Source organism: Eretmochelys imbricata, chromosome 14 (assembly GCF_965152235.1).
Source record: "Eretmochelys imbricata isolate rEreImb1 chromosome 14, rEreImb1.hap1, whole genome shotgun sequence".
Taxonomy (NCBI): Eukaryota; Metazoa; Chordata; order Testudines; family Cheloniidae; genus Eretmochelys; species Eretmochelys imbricata.
The window spans coordinates 2,589,388-2,606,667 of NC_135585.1; the positions used below are offsets into that span (position 1 = coordinate 2,589,388).

Below are 17,280 nucleotides of genomic sequence, written 5' to 3' on the forward strand. Positions count from 1 at the left end.
GCTTTGGATGAGCAAAAACGGGCTCCTTTAGAAGCCTGAATTGCCATAGGTCCATTGTGCCTCTTGAGCCGTACTGTATGGTACAGATGCTAGACACTCATTTCACTGATGGAAGGCACTTACGGAACACTGTGATGGGCATGGAATATGAACCTGCAAAGAACAGAATACTGTACATGGAGACGTAGGGAGGCAATAGTCCATTGGGTGAACGTGGGAGTCATAGTCATGTTAAAGACACACTCTAAGGGTGTGTCTACACTACAAAATTAGGTCGATTTTATAGCAGTCGATTTTTAGAAACTGATTTTATACAGTCGATTGCATACGTCCACACTAAGCACATAAAGTTGGCAGAGTGCATCCTCACTACTGTGGCTAGCATCCATTTACAGAGTGGTGCACTGTGGGTAGCCTATCCCACAGTTCCCACAGTCTCCGGTGCCCACTGGAATTCTGGGTTAAGATCCCAATGCCTGATGGGGCAAAAACATTGTCGTGGGTGGTTTTGGGTACATGTCATCAGGCCCCCCTCCCTCCCTCCATGAAAGCAACGGCAGACAATCGTTTTGCACCTTTTTTCCTGGGTTACTGTAGCGGGATGGTCACCCGCTCCTGGCCCAAAGGGGTTAAAAGCCAGCCCTTGGAGCCTTAGGCTGGGCTGATTGGGAGGCAGCCTCAGCTGTGGCCATGCCCCAAACAGACTCGGCTGGCCCTAGAGAGGGGCTGCTGGACTGAAGCTCAGGAGACTCTCTCTAGCTCTGAGAGGGAGGGACCTGGCTGCAGGGACCTGAGCAGGGTACCTAGATCGGAGCAGGGCTGGGGAAGGGCCTGAGGAGCTGGGGGAGCTCCAGCCAGGAAAGCCCCAGGCTGCGGCCTAGCATTAGGCCCAACAGGTACTGGGGTGGCAGGGGACAGCCCAAGGTCAGACAGAGGCAGCAGGTCCAAACCCAACCTTGCCTGGGAGGAGTGGCTTATACTGCAGTCTGCCCCAGCGCGCGGGGGCTAGCTGGCGACTGGCAGGAGCCTACGACTGAGGCGAGGTAGGGGGTGGGGGTTCCCCAGGGAGGGGAGATCCTGCAAGTGAGGGGTTACTGCCAGGGGGCAGCACCCCGGCATACAAGGGGCACCAGGTCTGGGAGGGACACGGGGGCCCGGTGTAAGCGGGACACCGGCCTGCAGAGGGTGCTCCAAGGCTGGAAGTAGAGCTAATTTCCAGGACACCAGCAGGAGGCGCCGCAGGGGTGAGTCCCACACACTTACAGTTACCTGTGCAGACGCCCTACCACCATGGAGCCCACTCAGCTCACCGTCACCGTACGTCTCCTGGGTGCTGCTGGCAGACGCGGTACTGCATTGCTACACAGCAGCAGCTCTTTGCCTTCGCGGCAGACGGTGCTGTAGGACTGATAGCCATTGTACGTCTCCAGGGGGCTCCTGGCAGACCTCGGTGAGGTCGATCACGGGTGCCTGGACGGACATGGCTATCCTCCTCTTTGAGCACCGAATGGGAGCCAGAGACTCCAGGTCATTCTCTTCTTTAAGTTTTTTCTCATGGAGATTCAGTCCTGCCTGGAATATCATGCGAGCTGGAGGCTTCTGCCTCAAGCTGCTCTCCTAGCCGGCAACACCGCACAGTCACACCTACCCCAGCCTGCCCCTTGCTCCCATGGCTCATGAAGCCTGGACAGTAGTAAGGAGCAGTTCAACTATAGGCTGAGCAAGTGCAGAATGGTGGTAGAATGTGCCTTTGGAAGTTTAAAAGCTCCCTGGCACTGTTTGCTGACTAGGTCAGACTTCACCGCAGCCAACATTCCCATTGTTATTGCTGCTTGTTGTGTGCTCCATAATATCTGTGAGAGTAAGGGGGAGACGTTTATGGCTGGGTGGGAGGTTGAGGCAAATCGCCTGGCATCCGATTTTGAGCAGCCAGACACCAGAGCAATTAGAAGAGCACAGCAAGGCGTGCTGCACATCAGAGAGGCTTTGAAAACCAGTTTCGTGACTGGCCAGGCTTTGGTGTGACAGTTGTGTGTGTTTCTCCTTGATGCAAACCCACCCCCTTTGTTGAGTTTAATTCCATGTAAGCCAACCACCCTCCCACCTTCGAAATAAAGTAACTATTGTTTTGAAGCCATTCATTCTTTCTTTATTAATTAAAAATAAAATGAGATAATGGACAAGGAAGCCCAGGTGGGGTGGGGGAGGAGGGAAGGACAAGGCCACATTGCTTATTGTAGCCACACTAAAGATGAAACTGTTTGAATGACAGGCTTCTGTTGCTTGGGTCATCATCTGGAGTGGAGTGGCTGGGTGCCCGGAGCCTCCCCCCACCCCCACCCCCACCCCCCGTGTTCTTGGGCATCTGGGTGAGGCGGATATGGAACATGGGGGGGAGGGAGGCCGTTATACAGTGGATGCAGTGGGGATCTGTGCTCTTGTTGGCTTTCCTGCAGCTCCAACAGACGCTCCATCATGTCCATTTGCTCCCCCAGCAGATGCTTCATCCTGTCCGTTTGCTCCTCCATTAGCCTCAGCATTGCATCCTGCCTCCGCTCTTCGCGCTCACTTACTTCTTTCCTGGCCTCTGCCACTGAATGCCTCCATGCATTAGGCTGTGCCCTATCAGTGTGGGAGGACTGCATGAACTCGGAAAACATGTCATCACGAGTGCAGGGTTTTTTTGTTTTTGTTTTGTTTTGTTTTTTGCCTTCTAATCTGCGGTAACCTCAGGGACGGAGATGATTGGGGGAGCGTAGAAACATTCTACGCTCTACGATTCCGGGGGGACTGCACGGTCACCTGTGCTGCTGAGTTCGCCACGCTGACCAAACAGGAAATGAAATTCAAAAGTTCCCGGGGCTTTTCCTGTGTACCTGGCTAGTGCATCGGAGCTCAAAGTGCTGTCCAGAGCGGTCACAATGGAGCACTCTGGGATAGCTCTTGGAGGCTAATCCCATCGATTTGCGTCCGCACTACCCCAAATTCGACCCAGCAAGATCGATTTTAGCACTGCTCTCCTCGTCGGGGAGGAGTACAGAAGTCGATTTTAAGAGCCCTTTAGGTCGACGGAACGGGGTTGGTTGTGTGGACACAGTCATTTTTAAATCGACCTAATGCAGCTAAATTCGACCTAACCCCGTAGTGTAGACCAGTGTAGACTAAGTCTCAGACTAGGAGACTGCAGCGACAGTATTTTAAATCAAAATAATTTTGTTAAATTTGATTTTTTAGAAGCACTGAAATACAATGTTGTCTCTGGGGCTGATTAGTCATTGCTGGTACTGATGTTGGGTTGGTTTTAGCCTAGCAATTGAATTTAAAAAACAAAATGGAATTAAAGAACTTTCCTTCCAAACTCCAACTCAGAAAACCCCAAACTTGTTTTCTGGTGTCTCTGTTGAACTGAAAGAATGAGAGCCCAAGGAGTGATATTGGCCTTTGAAGACTCTGATCATGATTAATTAATGAAGCTCCTTCCCAGGTTGCTTCATCCAGCTATTTTCAGTGGAAGGCCCGAGGCTCACTCACCTTGATAGTTACTCTGGTGTAACATGCCCTCCTTGTCAGGCACTTCTGTGCATAAACAAGCACCTCTGCCTGCTTGCTGTCTTTACCTGGTGGTGTTATTCAAAATTACTATCTCCCCCCTCCCAAAAAAGGATGTGATGTGAATACTACAAGAACAAACCTCCAAAAGAGGGAGTAGGAGAACAGCTGCCTTGAGTGGATTATTTCAAGATGTCTCTTTGTATCGCTAAACCAGGGCCCTGAAATTGCAGGACTTGCTTACTACTTTAGCAAAAAGGGATTTCTGTTCCCCCTTCAGAAAAAGGAGGGTCCTTTGTGTAACTCATTTCACTTCATATCCCTGCTCTGTCTAGCTTGGTCTGACTTCAGCCTTTCGCGAGAGCCAAGCTGGCCTGAGCCAATTGTGATGAGGGAGACCTGCCTGCAAAATTCTTCAAACTATGGACCTTTTGTGACTAAATTAGTTAATTATGGACTATATATAGTTAGTTAACTAGTTATCTTCTACCCTCCCTCCACTCTCATCATGTGGCCTTCTCACTGTCCCAGAAATGGGCTTATGTGCTAGAAGGTTTTATTTGCACTACAGAGTGGGCAGTGATGTTCGAGCATCTTTGTCTAATGGAGAGGGTGGGTAGCATGGGAGCACAGCGTTTCAGACCATATCGGTGAGCTAGCTCAGGTGCCAGACCTTGTTACTAAGAGCACATAGTGTCTGCTTTACTGGCAGCAGCTGCTCTTCTGTTTGGACAGCATGTGGATGTACTGTATTGTAACAGAATTGTGACCACTCTTGCACCTATGGAGCCGGATCTGTGACATTCAAGAGGGATTGATTCTCCTAAAAGCAATTGACATTGTGAATTTTCTGCTAGGTCATCTCAGAGGATGGGAGGAAAGAAGAAAGCTGAGAGTGCCTCAAAAGATCCTCTGGCTCCCTCAAAGAAAAGTGGCAGGACAGAGGCAATATGTGCTCTCAAGCATGAGTGCCTTAATTTGGGTCCACCGTGAATTGTGTGTGTTAAGTGCACAGGCAGATATTGCTGCTCCCACTGGGCGCTAGATCTGCCTTTTATGCTTACTGACTGCGTGGATCCCAGCAAGCCATGCACACAGCTCTTTCTGCAAAAAGAAAAGGAAGACTTGTGGCACCTTAGAGACTAACAAATTTATTTGAGCGTAAGCTTTCGTGAGCTACGGTTCACTCCATCGGATGCATGCAGTGGAAAATACAGTGGGGAGATTTATATACACAGACAACATGAAACAATGGGTGTTACCATACACACTGTAACTAGAGTGATCACGTAAGGTGAGCTATTACCAGCAGGAGGGGAGAGGGAAGAAACCCTATTGTAGTGATAAACATTACAAAAGGTTTTTTGGGATTTTTTTCCCCCCCCTCTCTCCTGCTGGTAATAGCTCACCTTACCTGATCACTCTCGTTACAGTGTGTATGGTAACACCCATTGTTTCATGTTCTCTGTGTATATAAAATTTCCACACTGTATTTTCCACTGCATGCACCCAATGTAGTGAGCTGTAGCTCATGAAAGTTTATGCTCAAATAAATTTGTTAGTCTCTAAGATACTCCTTTTCTTTTTGCAGATACAGACTAACACGGCTGCTACTCTGAGAACCGCTCTTTCTGTTCACCTGCCTTGTATTTCTGTGACTGCCCTGACCTTCTCATGGGTAGCATACTTCCAACTGGATAAAAACCCCTGCCGTTGGGAGGTTCTGTTACCCAGGACCTGATTCTTTTTCCCCGCTGTACAATGCAGAATCTCCGGGTGTTTCAAGCGGCGATAAAAGTCAGTTTGCCCATGTGACTTTTTGGGGATAGCATGAACTGGCTGCACTTAGTTCCAGCAGGTTTTTGATGGCGCAGTGGCGCTTCTGTCCCTGAAAAGCTCTTCCAGCGTGCAAGAGCCAGGTATTTTAAAAAGGAGGAGCAGGAGGGGTCTGAGTTTTGGGGTTTTAAGCAAACTGAAGATGTTTCCTTTTTTTAGAAGGGTGTGTGGTTGCCCTGGGCCGGCAGCATGTTCAGGCTGCAGGGAGGTGAGACAGCTGTTAATTGATTTCCTCACTGTCCCTCCTCTGGTTGGCACTTGCAGCTGTAGCCAGCCTTCCTTAGGTGGGTGGAAAATCATTTCTCTGGCATTTTCAGTTGAACTGTCCTGTTCTAAACTGTTTTTTGAACAGTTAAACAGTGACCCCTTTTGCTCCAGGGGTGGCTGCATTTCAGTGGTGGATGAAGTGCCCCGTATATATCCCTTACCTTCCTAACAGCAGTGTTGTAAGGCTACATGTTTGTAAAGTGCTTTGAGATCCTCTGGTGAAATTTTGTACATGAGAATAACCATACTGGGTCAGACCAATGGTTCATCTAGCTCAGTATCCTGTCTTCTGACAGTGGCCAATGCCACATGCTTCAAAGGCATTGAACAGAACAGGGAAATCATCAAGTGATTCCCCCCCTTGTCGTCCAGTCCCAGCCTGTGGCAGTCAGAGGCTTAGGGATACTCAGAGCACATGGTTGTCTCCTTGACCATCTTGGCCAATAGCCATTGATGGACCCGTCCTCCATGAACTTATCTAATTTTTTAAATCCAGTTGTAGTTTTGGTCTTCACCAAATCCTCTGGCAACAAGTTTCACAGGTTGACTGGGCTTTGTGTAAAGAAGTACTTCCTTATATTTGTTTTTAGTCTGCTGCCTATTAATTTCATTGGGTGAACATAAGAACAGTCAGACCAAAGGTCCTTCTAGCCCAATATCCTGCCTTCCAACAGTGGCCAATGCCAAGTGCCCCAGAGGGAATGAACAGAACAGGGAATCATCAAGTGATCCATCCCCCGTTGCCCATTCCCAGCTTCTAGCGCATAGAGGCTAGGAACACCATCCCTGTCCATCCAGGCTAATAGCCATTGATGAACCTATCCAGGATGACCCCTGGTTCTTGTGTTATGTGAAGGGGTAAATAACATTTCCTTATTCACTTTCTCCACACCATTCCTGAATTTATAGACCTCTATCGTATCCCCCCTTAGTCGTCTCTTTTCCAAGCTGAACGTCAGTTTTTTTTAATAGCTCTTTATATGGACATTGTTCCATACCTGTAATCTTTTTCGGTGCCTTTCGCTGTACCTTTTCCATTTCTGATCTATCTTTTTCTTTATGGGTGACCAGAACTGCATGCAGTATTCAAGGTGCCAGGGATTTATCAAGTGGCATTTTTATGGTCTTATTATCTATCTCTTTCCTAATGGTTCCTAATGTTCTGTTTGCTTTTTTGACTGCCGCTGCACATTGAACAGATATTTTCAGAGAGCTAACAACAATGACCCCAAGATCTCTTCCTTGAGTTTTAACAGCTAATTTAGACCTCATCGTTTTGTATGCGTAGCTGGGATTACGTTTTCCAATGTGCATTACTTTGCACGTATCAACATTGAATTTCATCTGCCTTTTTTGCTGCCCAGTCACCCAATTTAGTGAACTCCCTTTGTAACTCTTCGCAGTCAGCTTTGGACTTTACTTGAGTAATTTTGTATCTTCTGCAAACTTTGCCCCTCACTGTTTACACCTTTTACGAGATCATTTACAAATTTGTTGAACAGCATTGGTCCCAGGACAGATCCCTGGGGAACAATACTATTTATCCTTCTCCATTCTGAAAATTGACTGTTTATTCCTATCCTTTGTTTCCTGTCTTTTAACCAGTTACTGATTCATAAGTGGACCTTCCCTCTTATCCCAGGACTGCTTAGTTTGCTTAAGAGCCCTTTGTGACGGACCTTGTCAAAGGTTTTCTGAAAGTCCAGGTACACTGGATCACCCTTGTCCACATATTTGTTGATCCTGTCAAAGAATTCTGATAGATTGGTGTGGCATGATTTCCCTGCACAAACGCCGTGTTGACTTTCCACAACAAATTATGTTCATCTCTAAGTCTGATAATTCTGTTCTTTCCTGTAGTTTCAACCAATTTGCCTGGTTCTGAAGTCCGCTTACTGGCCTGTAAATTGCCAGTATCGCCTCTGGAGCCTTTTTAAAAAATTGGCATCACATTAACTATCCTCAAATCATCTGGTACAGAAGCTGATTTAAATGACAGGTTACATACCACAGTTAATAGTTCTGCAATTTCATATGTGAGTTCCTTCAGAACTTCTTGGGTGAATACCATCAAGTCCTGGTGACTTCTTATTGCTTAATTTATCAGTTTGTTCTAAAACCACCTCTATTGACTCCTCAATCTGGGACCGTTCCTCAGATTTGTCACCTAAAATGAATGGCTCAGGTGTGGGAATCTCCCTCACATCCTCTGCAAAGAAGACGGATGCAAATAATTCATTTAGCTTCTCCGCCATGGCTTTGTCTTCCTTGAGTGCACCTTTAACATCTTGATTGTCCAGTGACCCCACTGATTGATTGGTTAGAAGCCTTCCTGCTACTGATGTACTTTAAAATATTTTTTCTGTTAATTTTTTAGTCTTTTTCTGGTTGCTCCTCAAATTCTTTCTCAGACTGTCTAATTATACTTTTACCCTTGACGTGCCAGAGTTTATGCCCTTTTCTGTTTTCTTCAGTGAGATTTTACTTCCAATATTTTTGCCTATAACCAGTTCTTTTACTCTGTTGTTTAACCATGGTGGCCTTTTTTTTTGGTCCCCTTACCACTCAAGGTGTAGAAGTTCAGTTGTTATTATGCAGGACCTGGAAGAGGGCAAGGGAAAGAAGATAAAGGAGGAATCTTTGGGTAACAGCTGTACTTATAGTGAAAGTTCTTACAGGGAGTGTGAAATCTGGATTGGAACTTTTGCTAGAAGGAGAGTATGGTAAGAAATCCAGCACTTCTTTCCTGAAATGAGAGAGAGAAAAATCTCGTTGTTGCAAGGTAACCCCCGAGCTTGCTACTTGCCAATTGGCAGCTTTTTACAAATGCTAGTGCAGCTCTTAGATGGTAATTTAATTATGGAAAGAGATTACATGTCACTCAAAAGCCTTTCCCAGTGAGTAGCAGAAGGACCTTTTCAGATACATGTTTCCTGACTGACCAAGTGATTTAATAATCTAATAGTGATTGGATGGAAACTGTTCAGGAGCCATTGATACATGTTTTAAAACCCTACTTTATTAAGTGTTTAACCACATTTAACCTGGGACATGAGATTTTATTAGAGAATGAATAACTGTAGTTGATGTTTGCACCCTCTCAGTTGTGGAATACTTTGATTTTTCCTAGGCAACAGTAAATGCCCGCCCCCAGCGCATCCTCGACAGCTCCTCCCTCACGCAGTCTGCCCCAGCCAGCCCTACCAACAAGGGCATGCACATCCACCAGGTGGGGTAAGTAGCCTCCTAAATGTTGTTACCTTGCCGGTTACAGCTGAGTGGATTTGTGCACTCGTTCCCCACCACAAGCCATTCTGCCACCCCAATTAACTGACACACAGATGGGAAACTTGCAGAACTCTCAGTAGCTTTCTGTCTGGTCTTCCTCTAAACATTGGTAAAGGAGAGATCCCCGTAAAAAGCTGGGGATTTCCCTCTAGCACCCTCATCAGGACAAGGAGCAGCCTGGCACACTGACTGCAGGTAAGTGGAGAAAGCAGGATAAATACTCATGCTCTCATCCCTCATTGGTTTGATCTGAGGTAGATGGGACCTACATTTCCCCATAGAACTAATCTGTCTGCTCTTCACTTTGACATGGTGAGGACCCAGAGTTACCTGATCAATAGCAGAGGCTGCGTCTAAAGAATGACATGGGCAAGGCTGGGCCTTCGAAATGAGCTTCTGTTGTGGTTATTCCCAACCCCAACCTCTCTCCCAGTGGAAAATAGCAACTAGCCTTAGTCTTCCCCCCGGTAGATGGATTTTCCACCTTGCTCACTTTGTTGGAAACTGGTCATTTCTCAAAGGTGGAAGCCATTGTCTGGTTGTATTCCACCCTGGAAAAGCCTGAATTTCAGTGGATGTTCATCAGCTTGGTTCAGAAAGTGAGGGTGAATCCTGTGTTCAATGCCATGTTCATCCCTGTGTTCTTTCCCAATACTAGAGGGTCTCCTCCAACTACCAGCACAAGCATCTCCAGCCTGACAAATGATGTGACAAAACCACCAGTCAGCCGGGACCTCCCATCTGTAAGACCTTCAAATGTAGGCAATCTCGGGGTCCAGTACACCCCCCACTCCCACCAGTTCCCCAGGACGAGGAAAATGTTTGACAAAGGGCCAGATCAGGTAAAATGGATCTTTCTACTAGCCGTCACACCTCCTGTTCTTTGCTCTCCTACTTTCTAAATATCCTTCTTTGCTTTTTGCAGCTGCCACTGACTCCAGTTTAGTTTCCTCTAATCCTGCCAACATCAATAAAGTAAAAAATTAAATTGATTATTTTTCCTCGTCTCCAGGATAAATGTCGCTTTGTGGCTCTTGATGTGACATTACTAGCTGCTACTGCTGCTTCTTCCGAGAAGTGTTTAATTGGAAAAGGTTATTTATTGTTCTGTAAACATTCAGTTACTTTACATACATTGAGGCTGCTGCCTCACCTTAATGAACAAAGTTTCAGAGAAATTCTCAGAGGCCAGGAGTCAGTCACGCTCCTTAACTGCAGGAGAGAATGTCAGATCCTTTCAACAAGCTCCTTCAGTATTGGTGGGCCCCACAGGAGAGCCCTCATCACACAGCTGTAGGTCATGGTGCACTCAGGTCTTCATAATCCCTCTGCTGCTGTCAGAATATGTATGTATTCTGCATCAAGTCCATCCAGATAGAAAGAACAACAGTCCATACCAGCTGCAGTAGAGAAGCACACAGGTCAGATGCATCTAGTGTTTTCATTGTTCAGTGCCAAAAGGGCTCATTGGGTTGATGCGCAAAGAATCCTTGGTGCTTGTTTGGCACTCTCCAAAGGCGAGCAGGTGTAATTATCCCTACTTCACTAACGGGGAACCTGACCCACACAGGCGGTGACTTGTTCTGCGTCAGTGGCGGGAGCAGGGAATGCGGCCCATGGGAACCCAGTGGAACTCGTGCCCCCGTCCCATGGTAGGTCCATTTGACCAGAGCTGCCACCCCTGGGAGAGAATGCAGGCGTGTTTTCGTGTCTGACTGCAGAAGGAAGCCCAGTGAGTAAGAGCTGGGGTCAGTGAGGGATTTACATACTGCCAGCACTGGCTAGAGCCAGGCAGGTGCTGGGCATGTTTTCACATGTCATTTCACACAGCCAATTCATTTCACTCTGAACTTGGATCTTTCTAGCCTTTGGAGGCTCTTTCGCAGAGGCTGCCAAACTGTACCACATGTGAGAAAAACGGGGGGGAAGCAGCTTCATCGGAGAAAGAGAAGAGCCCCGCTCACTGGTGTGTGCAGATAGTGCTGTTAGAAAGTGCCACATGGTCAGACCTGGAGACTGAATTCCTCTCTGCACCGATGCAGCCCAGTCAGCAGCATTACAGCTTCCCTGCCCTAGAAGGACCAACCACCTCGGGGAGAAGAGAGGAATTCAGTCCTTGGCCTCTCTGCCAAGACTGCCAACTGTAACGATGCTCTCTGTGATGTGGACAGCTGGCTGCTAGGAATTGGAGTGGCTCCCAGCAATGCACTTCCCATAAGCCACTGCACAGCAGTCAGGTGGTAATGCCTTTGGCACACTACCAGACAGGAGGAACCAGATTCAAGTCAGCAACTTATCACTGAGACTCTGTGTATCCCATTACAAAGTCACCTCAGCCATCCAGTCCCAAAGACAGACACCTCTTTAATGAGCTGGCTGAGGTTTGAGAGTGGCCTTTCCCTGCTTCTTCCGTATGCCTTTTCACCCTTTTTATGGCTGTACATATGCTGGCCCCTGTTCTGAGGTTTGGGCCAGTAGTTTTTTCTTGAATCACTTTCACTATCCCCAGTTGTGCCCTGTGCTAGACTCCAGACAGGCCGTGGAAAGGAGCCAGTGTTGTTACTTCATACTTACAAAATAGCTGTGCCCAGAGGCCCTAATCATTACTGGAGCCCATGGTATGTGCTGTATAGCATCTCAGTGCCCTTCCTGAGGAGCTAACGGACGGGCTGTTATTTCAAAGCGTGGCATGCACCATCTCAGATCTCGGCAGCACCTTTCAGCATCTATCTGCTCAATTTCTTTTCTGGTTGAAGTTGACCTATGATATTAGTTCTGTGAGAGCTCTGGGAAGAGAGCCAGCACTTTGAATGTGGGTGGACAGGATCATTAACAAACAATGTTTACCCCTGTGTTCTCTTCCTGGGCAGACCACTGATGATGCAGATGATGCTGTTGGACACAAAATCTTCATTTCAGCCACAATGCAGACAGGATTTTGTGACTGGAGCGCAAAATATTTTGCTCAGCCGGTCATGAAGGTAATATTCTCCCTCCATTCATGTTTCTTGAATCACAGCCCTGCCCTCTCAACCACACAGAAGGGTGGGATGCTGACCCTGGAAATGTGGGCACAATGTGCTCTCCCTTCCCTTGTCATTCCTTTTCTGTTCATCCTAGAACGAGAGCGCCACTCTCACACCACCCTCCCTGCTGCTTTTGATCCACATAATCACCTTGCCTATAAAATGTGGGCGGAGGAACAGAGACGATCAGAGGGAGGGGAGGATTTAGTGGAATGTTGCCAGGGAAAGAGCCCCACGGTATGAAGTAAAAGCTATGCCAAGCCCATGTGAGTAGGAGTGCAAGTATGTGGGGTGGATCTGCTTGTTGGTGCCACTGGTCCAGTCAGCTAAACAGCATTGCCTTACTGTGAAGGTTAAGCATGGCTGCAGCTTCCAAAGCATTGTATTGTTCCATCAATAGCTGACATCTGGTGCCGCGCCTGAGTTGTTCTGCATCGCACAGTGGCAGTTAAGTGCTTCAGCTACATCCACCACGAGAGGCACAAGTTACATACACAACTCAGAGTAACAAACAAAAATTCAGTCCCCTAGTAAACAAAGTAACTGGGCCATGGACTAAACTCTGCAGCACTGATGTCCCAACAGTGAGGACAGATTCTAAAGCAAGGGAGAAGGGGGCCCAGCCCCTGGTCGTGGGGCATTCAGCCAAAGGAACTTGACAACGCATGTCTCCTAGATGATCTTAATTGTAGAGTGAAGGCTTATTTCAAAGCAGCAGGGTCCATGTCATATTAAGTATTTTGTGTGTTTTCCCCATAACTTCCCTTACTAGTTACCTGAGAGAGTTGTGTTCAAAAGGGGGGTTTCTCCCTCCCCACTTGTCGCTTTCTTCTTGCTTAATTCTATAGCAAAGTTAGAATGCTGAATTTGTCACACTGCGATCATTTCCTTAACAGATACATGCCGTAAGCAGAGGAGTGACTTCATTACACTAGAGTTAACACTTCCTTAGCACACTGAGGATTAGGTGTACCTTGCAAATGTTAACTGATCCTCACAAACATGCAAGATGGAATTGGGTGGGTGAGTAGATGGCTGAATAAAGCAAAGACAAGACTTCGTCACAGGTTCAACCATGAGGCAGGTGTAAGTTGTCACAGTGACGCTGTTCTCTACAGTTAATACATGGCAAAGAAAGGCTGTCCAAATCCAATACAAGCTTTTCTAGCAACTCTTTTAAGACTTGCTGGATGTGGAAGTCCCTCTTTAAAAGCAAGTTTTGTTTTGTGTGTGCTTGTGACAACAAATTATCTTGCTCTGAGTGGGGCAGCACAAGGGTGTATTCAGGTTACCTTTCCTGGGAAAATGCTGGAGATTAATCATTCTTCCCTGCCAGCCCAGAGAACAAGAACAATAAAAACAACTTGGCTGTTAGAATAAACATCACTCTCCTTTTGCTGTGTAATGAAGCCCCTGTATTCCAACAACAAGAGCAAAGACACGGCTTTCTTCCCGCCTTTGCATTTAGGTTTCTGGCTGTGTTGATGCTAAAACAAGCGGAGGAAATTGTTGAGAATGCTGCCTTAAGTGAAGACTATTTAATCCCAGTGTCAGCAGAGCGTGTCCTCCACTCCAAACTAGCTTTGACCCTGCTTGCTCGAGTGCAGCTTTAAAGCTGTGACCTACTCACAGGCATCTTGTAAAATCTCCTTTATCTCAGAAAAGGGGGTTTGACAGCAACTGAGGATCTGAAATAGCTCCCAGGAAAAACTCCTGCAGCCTTGGTTACTTAAAAGAAATTACAATTACAGCAAGCAAAGAGGGTGGCGGTGGAGATTGTGGTGGTGATGAATCTCCTTTGAGATACATGGGCAGGAGACAGACAGAGGACTTTGTGTGTGGGTAGGTGAGGGTGTGGGGACAGGGAGAGGGGTTGTGGCTGCAGAAGGGGCAGTAAATTGGAATGGGTGGTTGGCAATCCTCGGATTGTTTGTTTGGGAAAATCTGTATTTTCTTAGCCCTGGAGGGTGGAGGGGAGATGGCTAATGCTGATCTCAGGGCAGATTAACGTGGTATTTCCAAAGGCACGTCATGTGGGGGTTTGGAACTGACAGCACAGGTACCTTGACTGCTGAGGGAAAAGAAATGTGCGCTGCCAGGACTGCCAATGTGTGGATTCTGGGGAATTCCTGGATCACAAGGTTGTAGAAGTTTGTGGAAGAGGAAGGACATGGGAAGTGCTGGCTACAGACTGATTCGGTTGTGAAGAGGTGGCCTGCCTTGGCATCATGTTTTGCCCACTCTGTGGCATCTAAGTGCTGACTTTTAAGAGGTTGTGATTTACCAGATACTGTGGTGATTCACTTGGGGTGGAAATGAGCTGCCCCTTATCCCTGCTGTACACCTCAGACAATGTATGTGAGCAGGTTTGGACAGTATCAGAGACTTGTGTCCAGCAGATGTGATAGTTTTCTCTCATTTGGCTGAGTGTCTGAATAATTGCTTAGCGACAATATGAAAGCTATTAATATGTGCCCAAAGAATATTAATTGGGAAATGGGAGTGTTCATGGTTGACCAGAATATGTGTGCAGTATGCCATAGAAATTTTACAAGCTCTGACACCTCTATATCTTTTGGTAGGGCCCTATGAAATTCATGGCCAGGAAAAGCATCACAGACCGTGAAATCTGGTCTTTTGTGTGCTTTTACCCTATACTATACCCTATATATACTCACGGGGGAGACCAGCGTTTCTCAAATTGGAGATCCTGACCCAAAAGGGAGTTGCAGGGGGGGTTGCAAGGTTATTTTAGGGGGGTCACGGTATTGCCACCCTTACTTCTGCGCTGCTGCCTTCAGAGCCGGGCAGCCAGAGAGTGGCTGACTGAGGGCCCAGCTCTGCCAGCAGCAGCGCAGAAGTAAGGGTAGCAGTACCGCGACCCCCGCCCCACAATAACCTTGCAAACCACCCCCCACCCCCCCAACTCCTCTTTGGGTCAGGACCCTGACAATTACAAAACTGTGAAATTTCAGATTTAAATAGTTGAAATCATCAAATTTTAGATTTTTTTAAAGCCTATGACCGTGAAATTGACCAAAATGGACCGTGGATTTGATAGGGCCCTATCTATTGGATAGGTCTCAGAGGATCTTTCAAGCATTAAGCTGTCAGTATTTTGGAGCAGAAACCTTGTCTGTGATTTCTCTTGCCACCTCCCACAAACTCCAGCCATTGTGGAACATAACCAGGAACACCATTCCACTGTAACTTGCCCTTCACTCCAGGCACCGCCCATGAGTCGGTTTGTAGGAGGGGAGAAGTTATGGCAGTAGAAATATTTGCACACCAGGGAGTGAAGATTTCAGGGAGATGTGTTCCGTGCTTCTGGTGGAGGGCTCCTGGATACAGTAGTGAGAGGAGGGAGCCAGGATGGATGGGGGAATGCCGTGAGTGGGTAAAGGGCATGGATGGGAAGGTAGGCCAAAGCAGGACTGGTGGGGCCCAGCTAATGAAAGTGTGAGGGGGTGCTGGGGAGTAGTGCAGGCTGGCTGGTTGGCTCAGTATGCAAATTCCAGGATATGATATGTATAGCTGTCTAAATGATTACCAACTCCTCTCAATAGCATATCTTTCCCATTCAAACAAATGGGAAATTCAGTCGCAAACATCTGTTACTATGGAGTTACAGTTGCTTGCTGGTACATAGTCCCCTTGCAGACAAGTTTGAGCAAAACTCAAACTTCTGAAAACTAGGAAATGCACTGGTAAGGTTGCACCTTAACTCTGCTCTCTTTCTGCAGTGCCCCTGTGTGCCTGTTAACACATACACCTTTGCTTTGCCAGTCCCACCATGGCTGAAATGTACGCGCTCTGCACCTCCTTTTATAGCCCATTCACTGTCACCCACAGAATTCCATCTAACACAATTAAAGGACAAAATGGGGGGACAGTTTGGCAATTCCTCATTCCCTCTGTTCCCCTGGAGCTGGCCGTAGCCCGTGGGAATTATTTGCATACACTCTAATACATTCAGGTTGTTAGGTGTCCTACGCTAACTGGTGGAGGCGGAAGTTGGGCCTGCTGGTAAAGGGTTAGTTGTGATATGAGGACACGTGAGTTACTTTGAGGTATGTGACAGCTGTGACTGTGATATGAGGAGATCTATGTTTTGCACCCTCCAATGTGTGTGAGCAAAGGAATGGAGCAACGTGAACCTTCACAATGCAGTATGCATCATTTCAGTGCAGAATTGTGTATATTATATAAAGAGCAGGGCACCAGGATTTAGTAGAAAGGGAATTGTCAGTAGCAAGCTGGGATAGGAGAGCAACTTAAGCATCTATTACCTGTCTGCACTCCAGGTAAAGTGAGCGTGGTCAATGCCAGGTGTAGCTGCACTGAATGGAGAGGCAGTAGTTAGTTCTGCTTGGTAGAACTGTGTGTGTGAGCTCTGGATTGCTTTGGGACGTGTAACAGAGCTGTGATATGAGGGGATCTGTGTTTTGCATGTGTACCTTCAGGATGCAGTATGCGTCGTTTCTGTGTAGGTTATGTCAGTAGCAGGGCACAGGGCTTTTATTACAAAGGATATTATCAGCAGTGAGGTGGAATGTGAGAGTGTTCTAACACTTTAAAGCTGATTAAGTGACAGTGTAGTTGAGATGGTATCCTGCGGGTCAGTGTGAGGGATTTGTAAAAGGCTGTGAAATGGTTCTTAAATTGTAACGTGTGGTATTCTTTCTGGGGAGCTGGCTGTGGGTGTGTACACACGGGGATCTGGAACCTCCTGAAACTTACATTGCCAAGGGCCAGTGTGAGTATGTATGTATTAATCCATCGCTTCAAGAGGGTAGAGAGAAGGTGCCATGGGCAATCTTTGCGGTTGTTTTGTCCTTTTTGTCTTTTAACTGTGTTAAATGAAATTCTGTGGATGAGAGTGAATGAGTTGTAAAAGGAGATGCAGAGCTTGTATATTTCAGCAACTGTGGGGTAGAAGAGTAAAGGGCGCGTGTGTTAACAGGCATATTGGGGGATTGCTGAAGAAGAGCAGAGTTAAGGTTGCATGGGCAATCTTACCTATGCATTTCTTACTTTTCAGAAGTTTGTTTTGCTCAACACAATGTTCTGCAAGGGAACAGCATACCACCAAGCAACCGTACCTCTTAATTACTTTGGTTTTTTTTGCCATTGAATTACAGTGTTTGTCTGTCACACAAACCAGTAATGTGATGGTGCTCTAAGAGGAAGGGAATCAGAGGAATACTGCTGGCTGCATACTTTTATAAACATCTACTGGTTATTTACGTTTTTCGAGTAGATGGAAAAATTGTATTTCATCTGTAGGAAATTCCTCCCACCCTAAGCAATAACA

The 17,280-nt window shown here is 46.9% G+C and overlaps 1 protein-coding gene across 3 annotated transcripts in view; it reads left to right on the forward strand.

Annotated features, from left to right (window-relative positions):
* The window catches only part of RPTOR (regulatory associated protein of MTOR complex 1), a 308,191-nt gene that overhangs the window by 243,895 nt on the left and 47,016 nt on the right, over positions 1-17,280 (forward strand). For all 3 annotated transcript variants that reach the window (XM_077833284.1, XM_077833285.1, XM_077833286.1), the window contains 3 exons: positions 8,783-8,886; positions 9,599-9,782; positions 11,811-11,921. In XM_077833284.1, the coding sequence (XP_077689410.1) occupies positions 8,783-8,886; positions 9,599-9,782; positions 11,811-11,921 (399 nt within the window). The remainder of the gene's footprint in view (positions 1-8,782; positions 8,887-9,598; positions 9,783-11,810; positions 11,922-17,280) is intronic.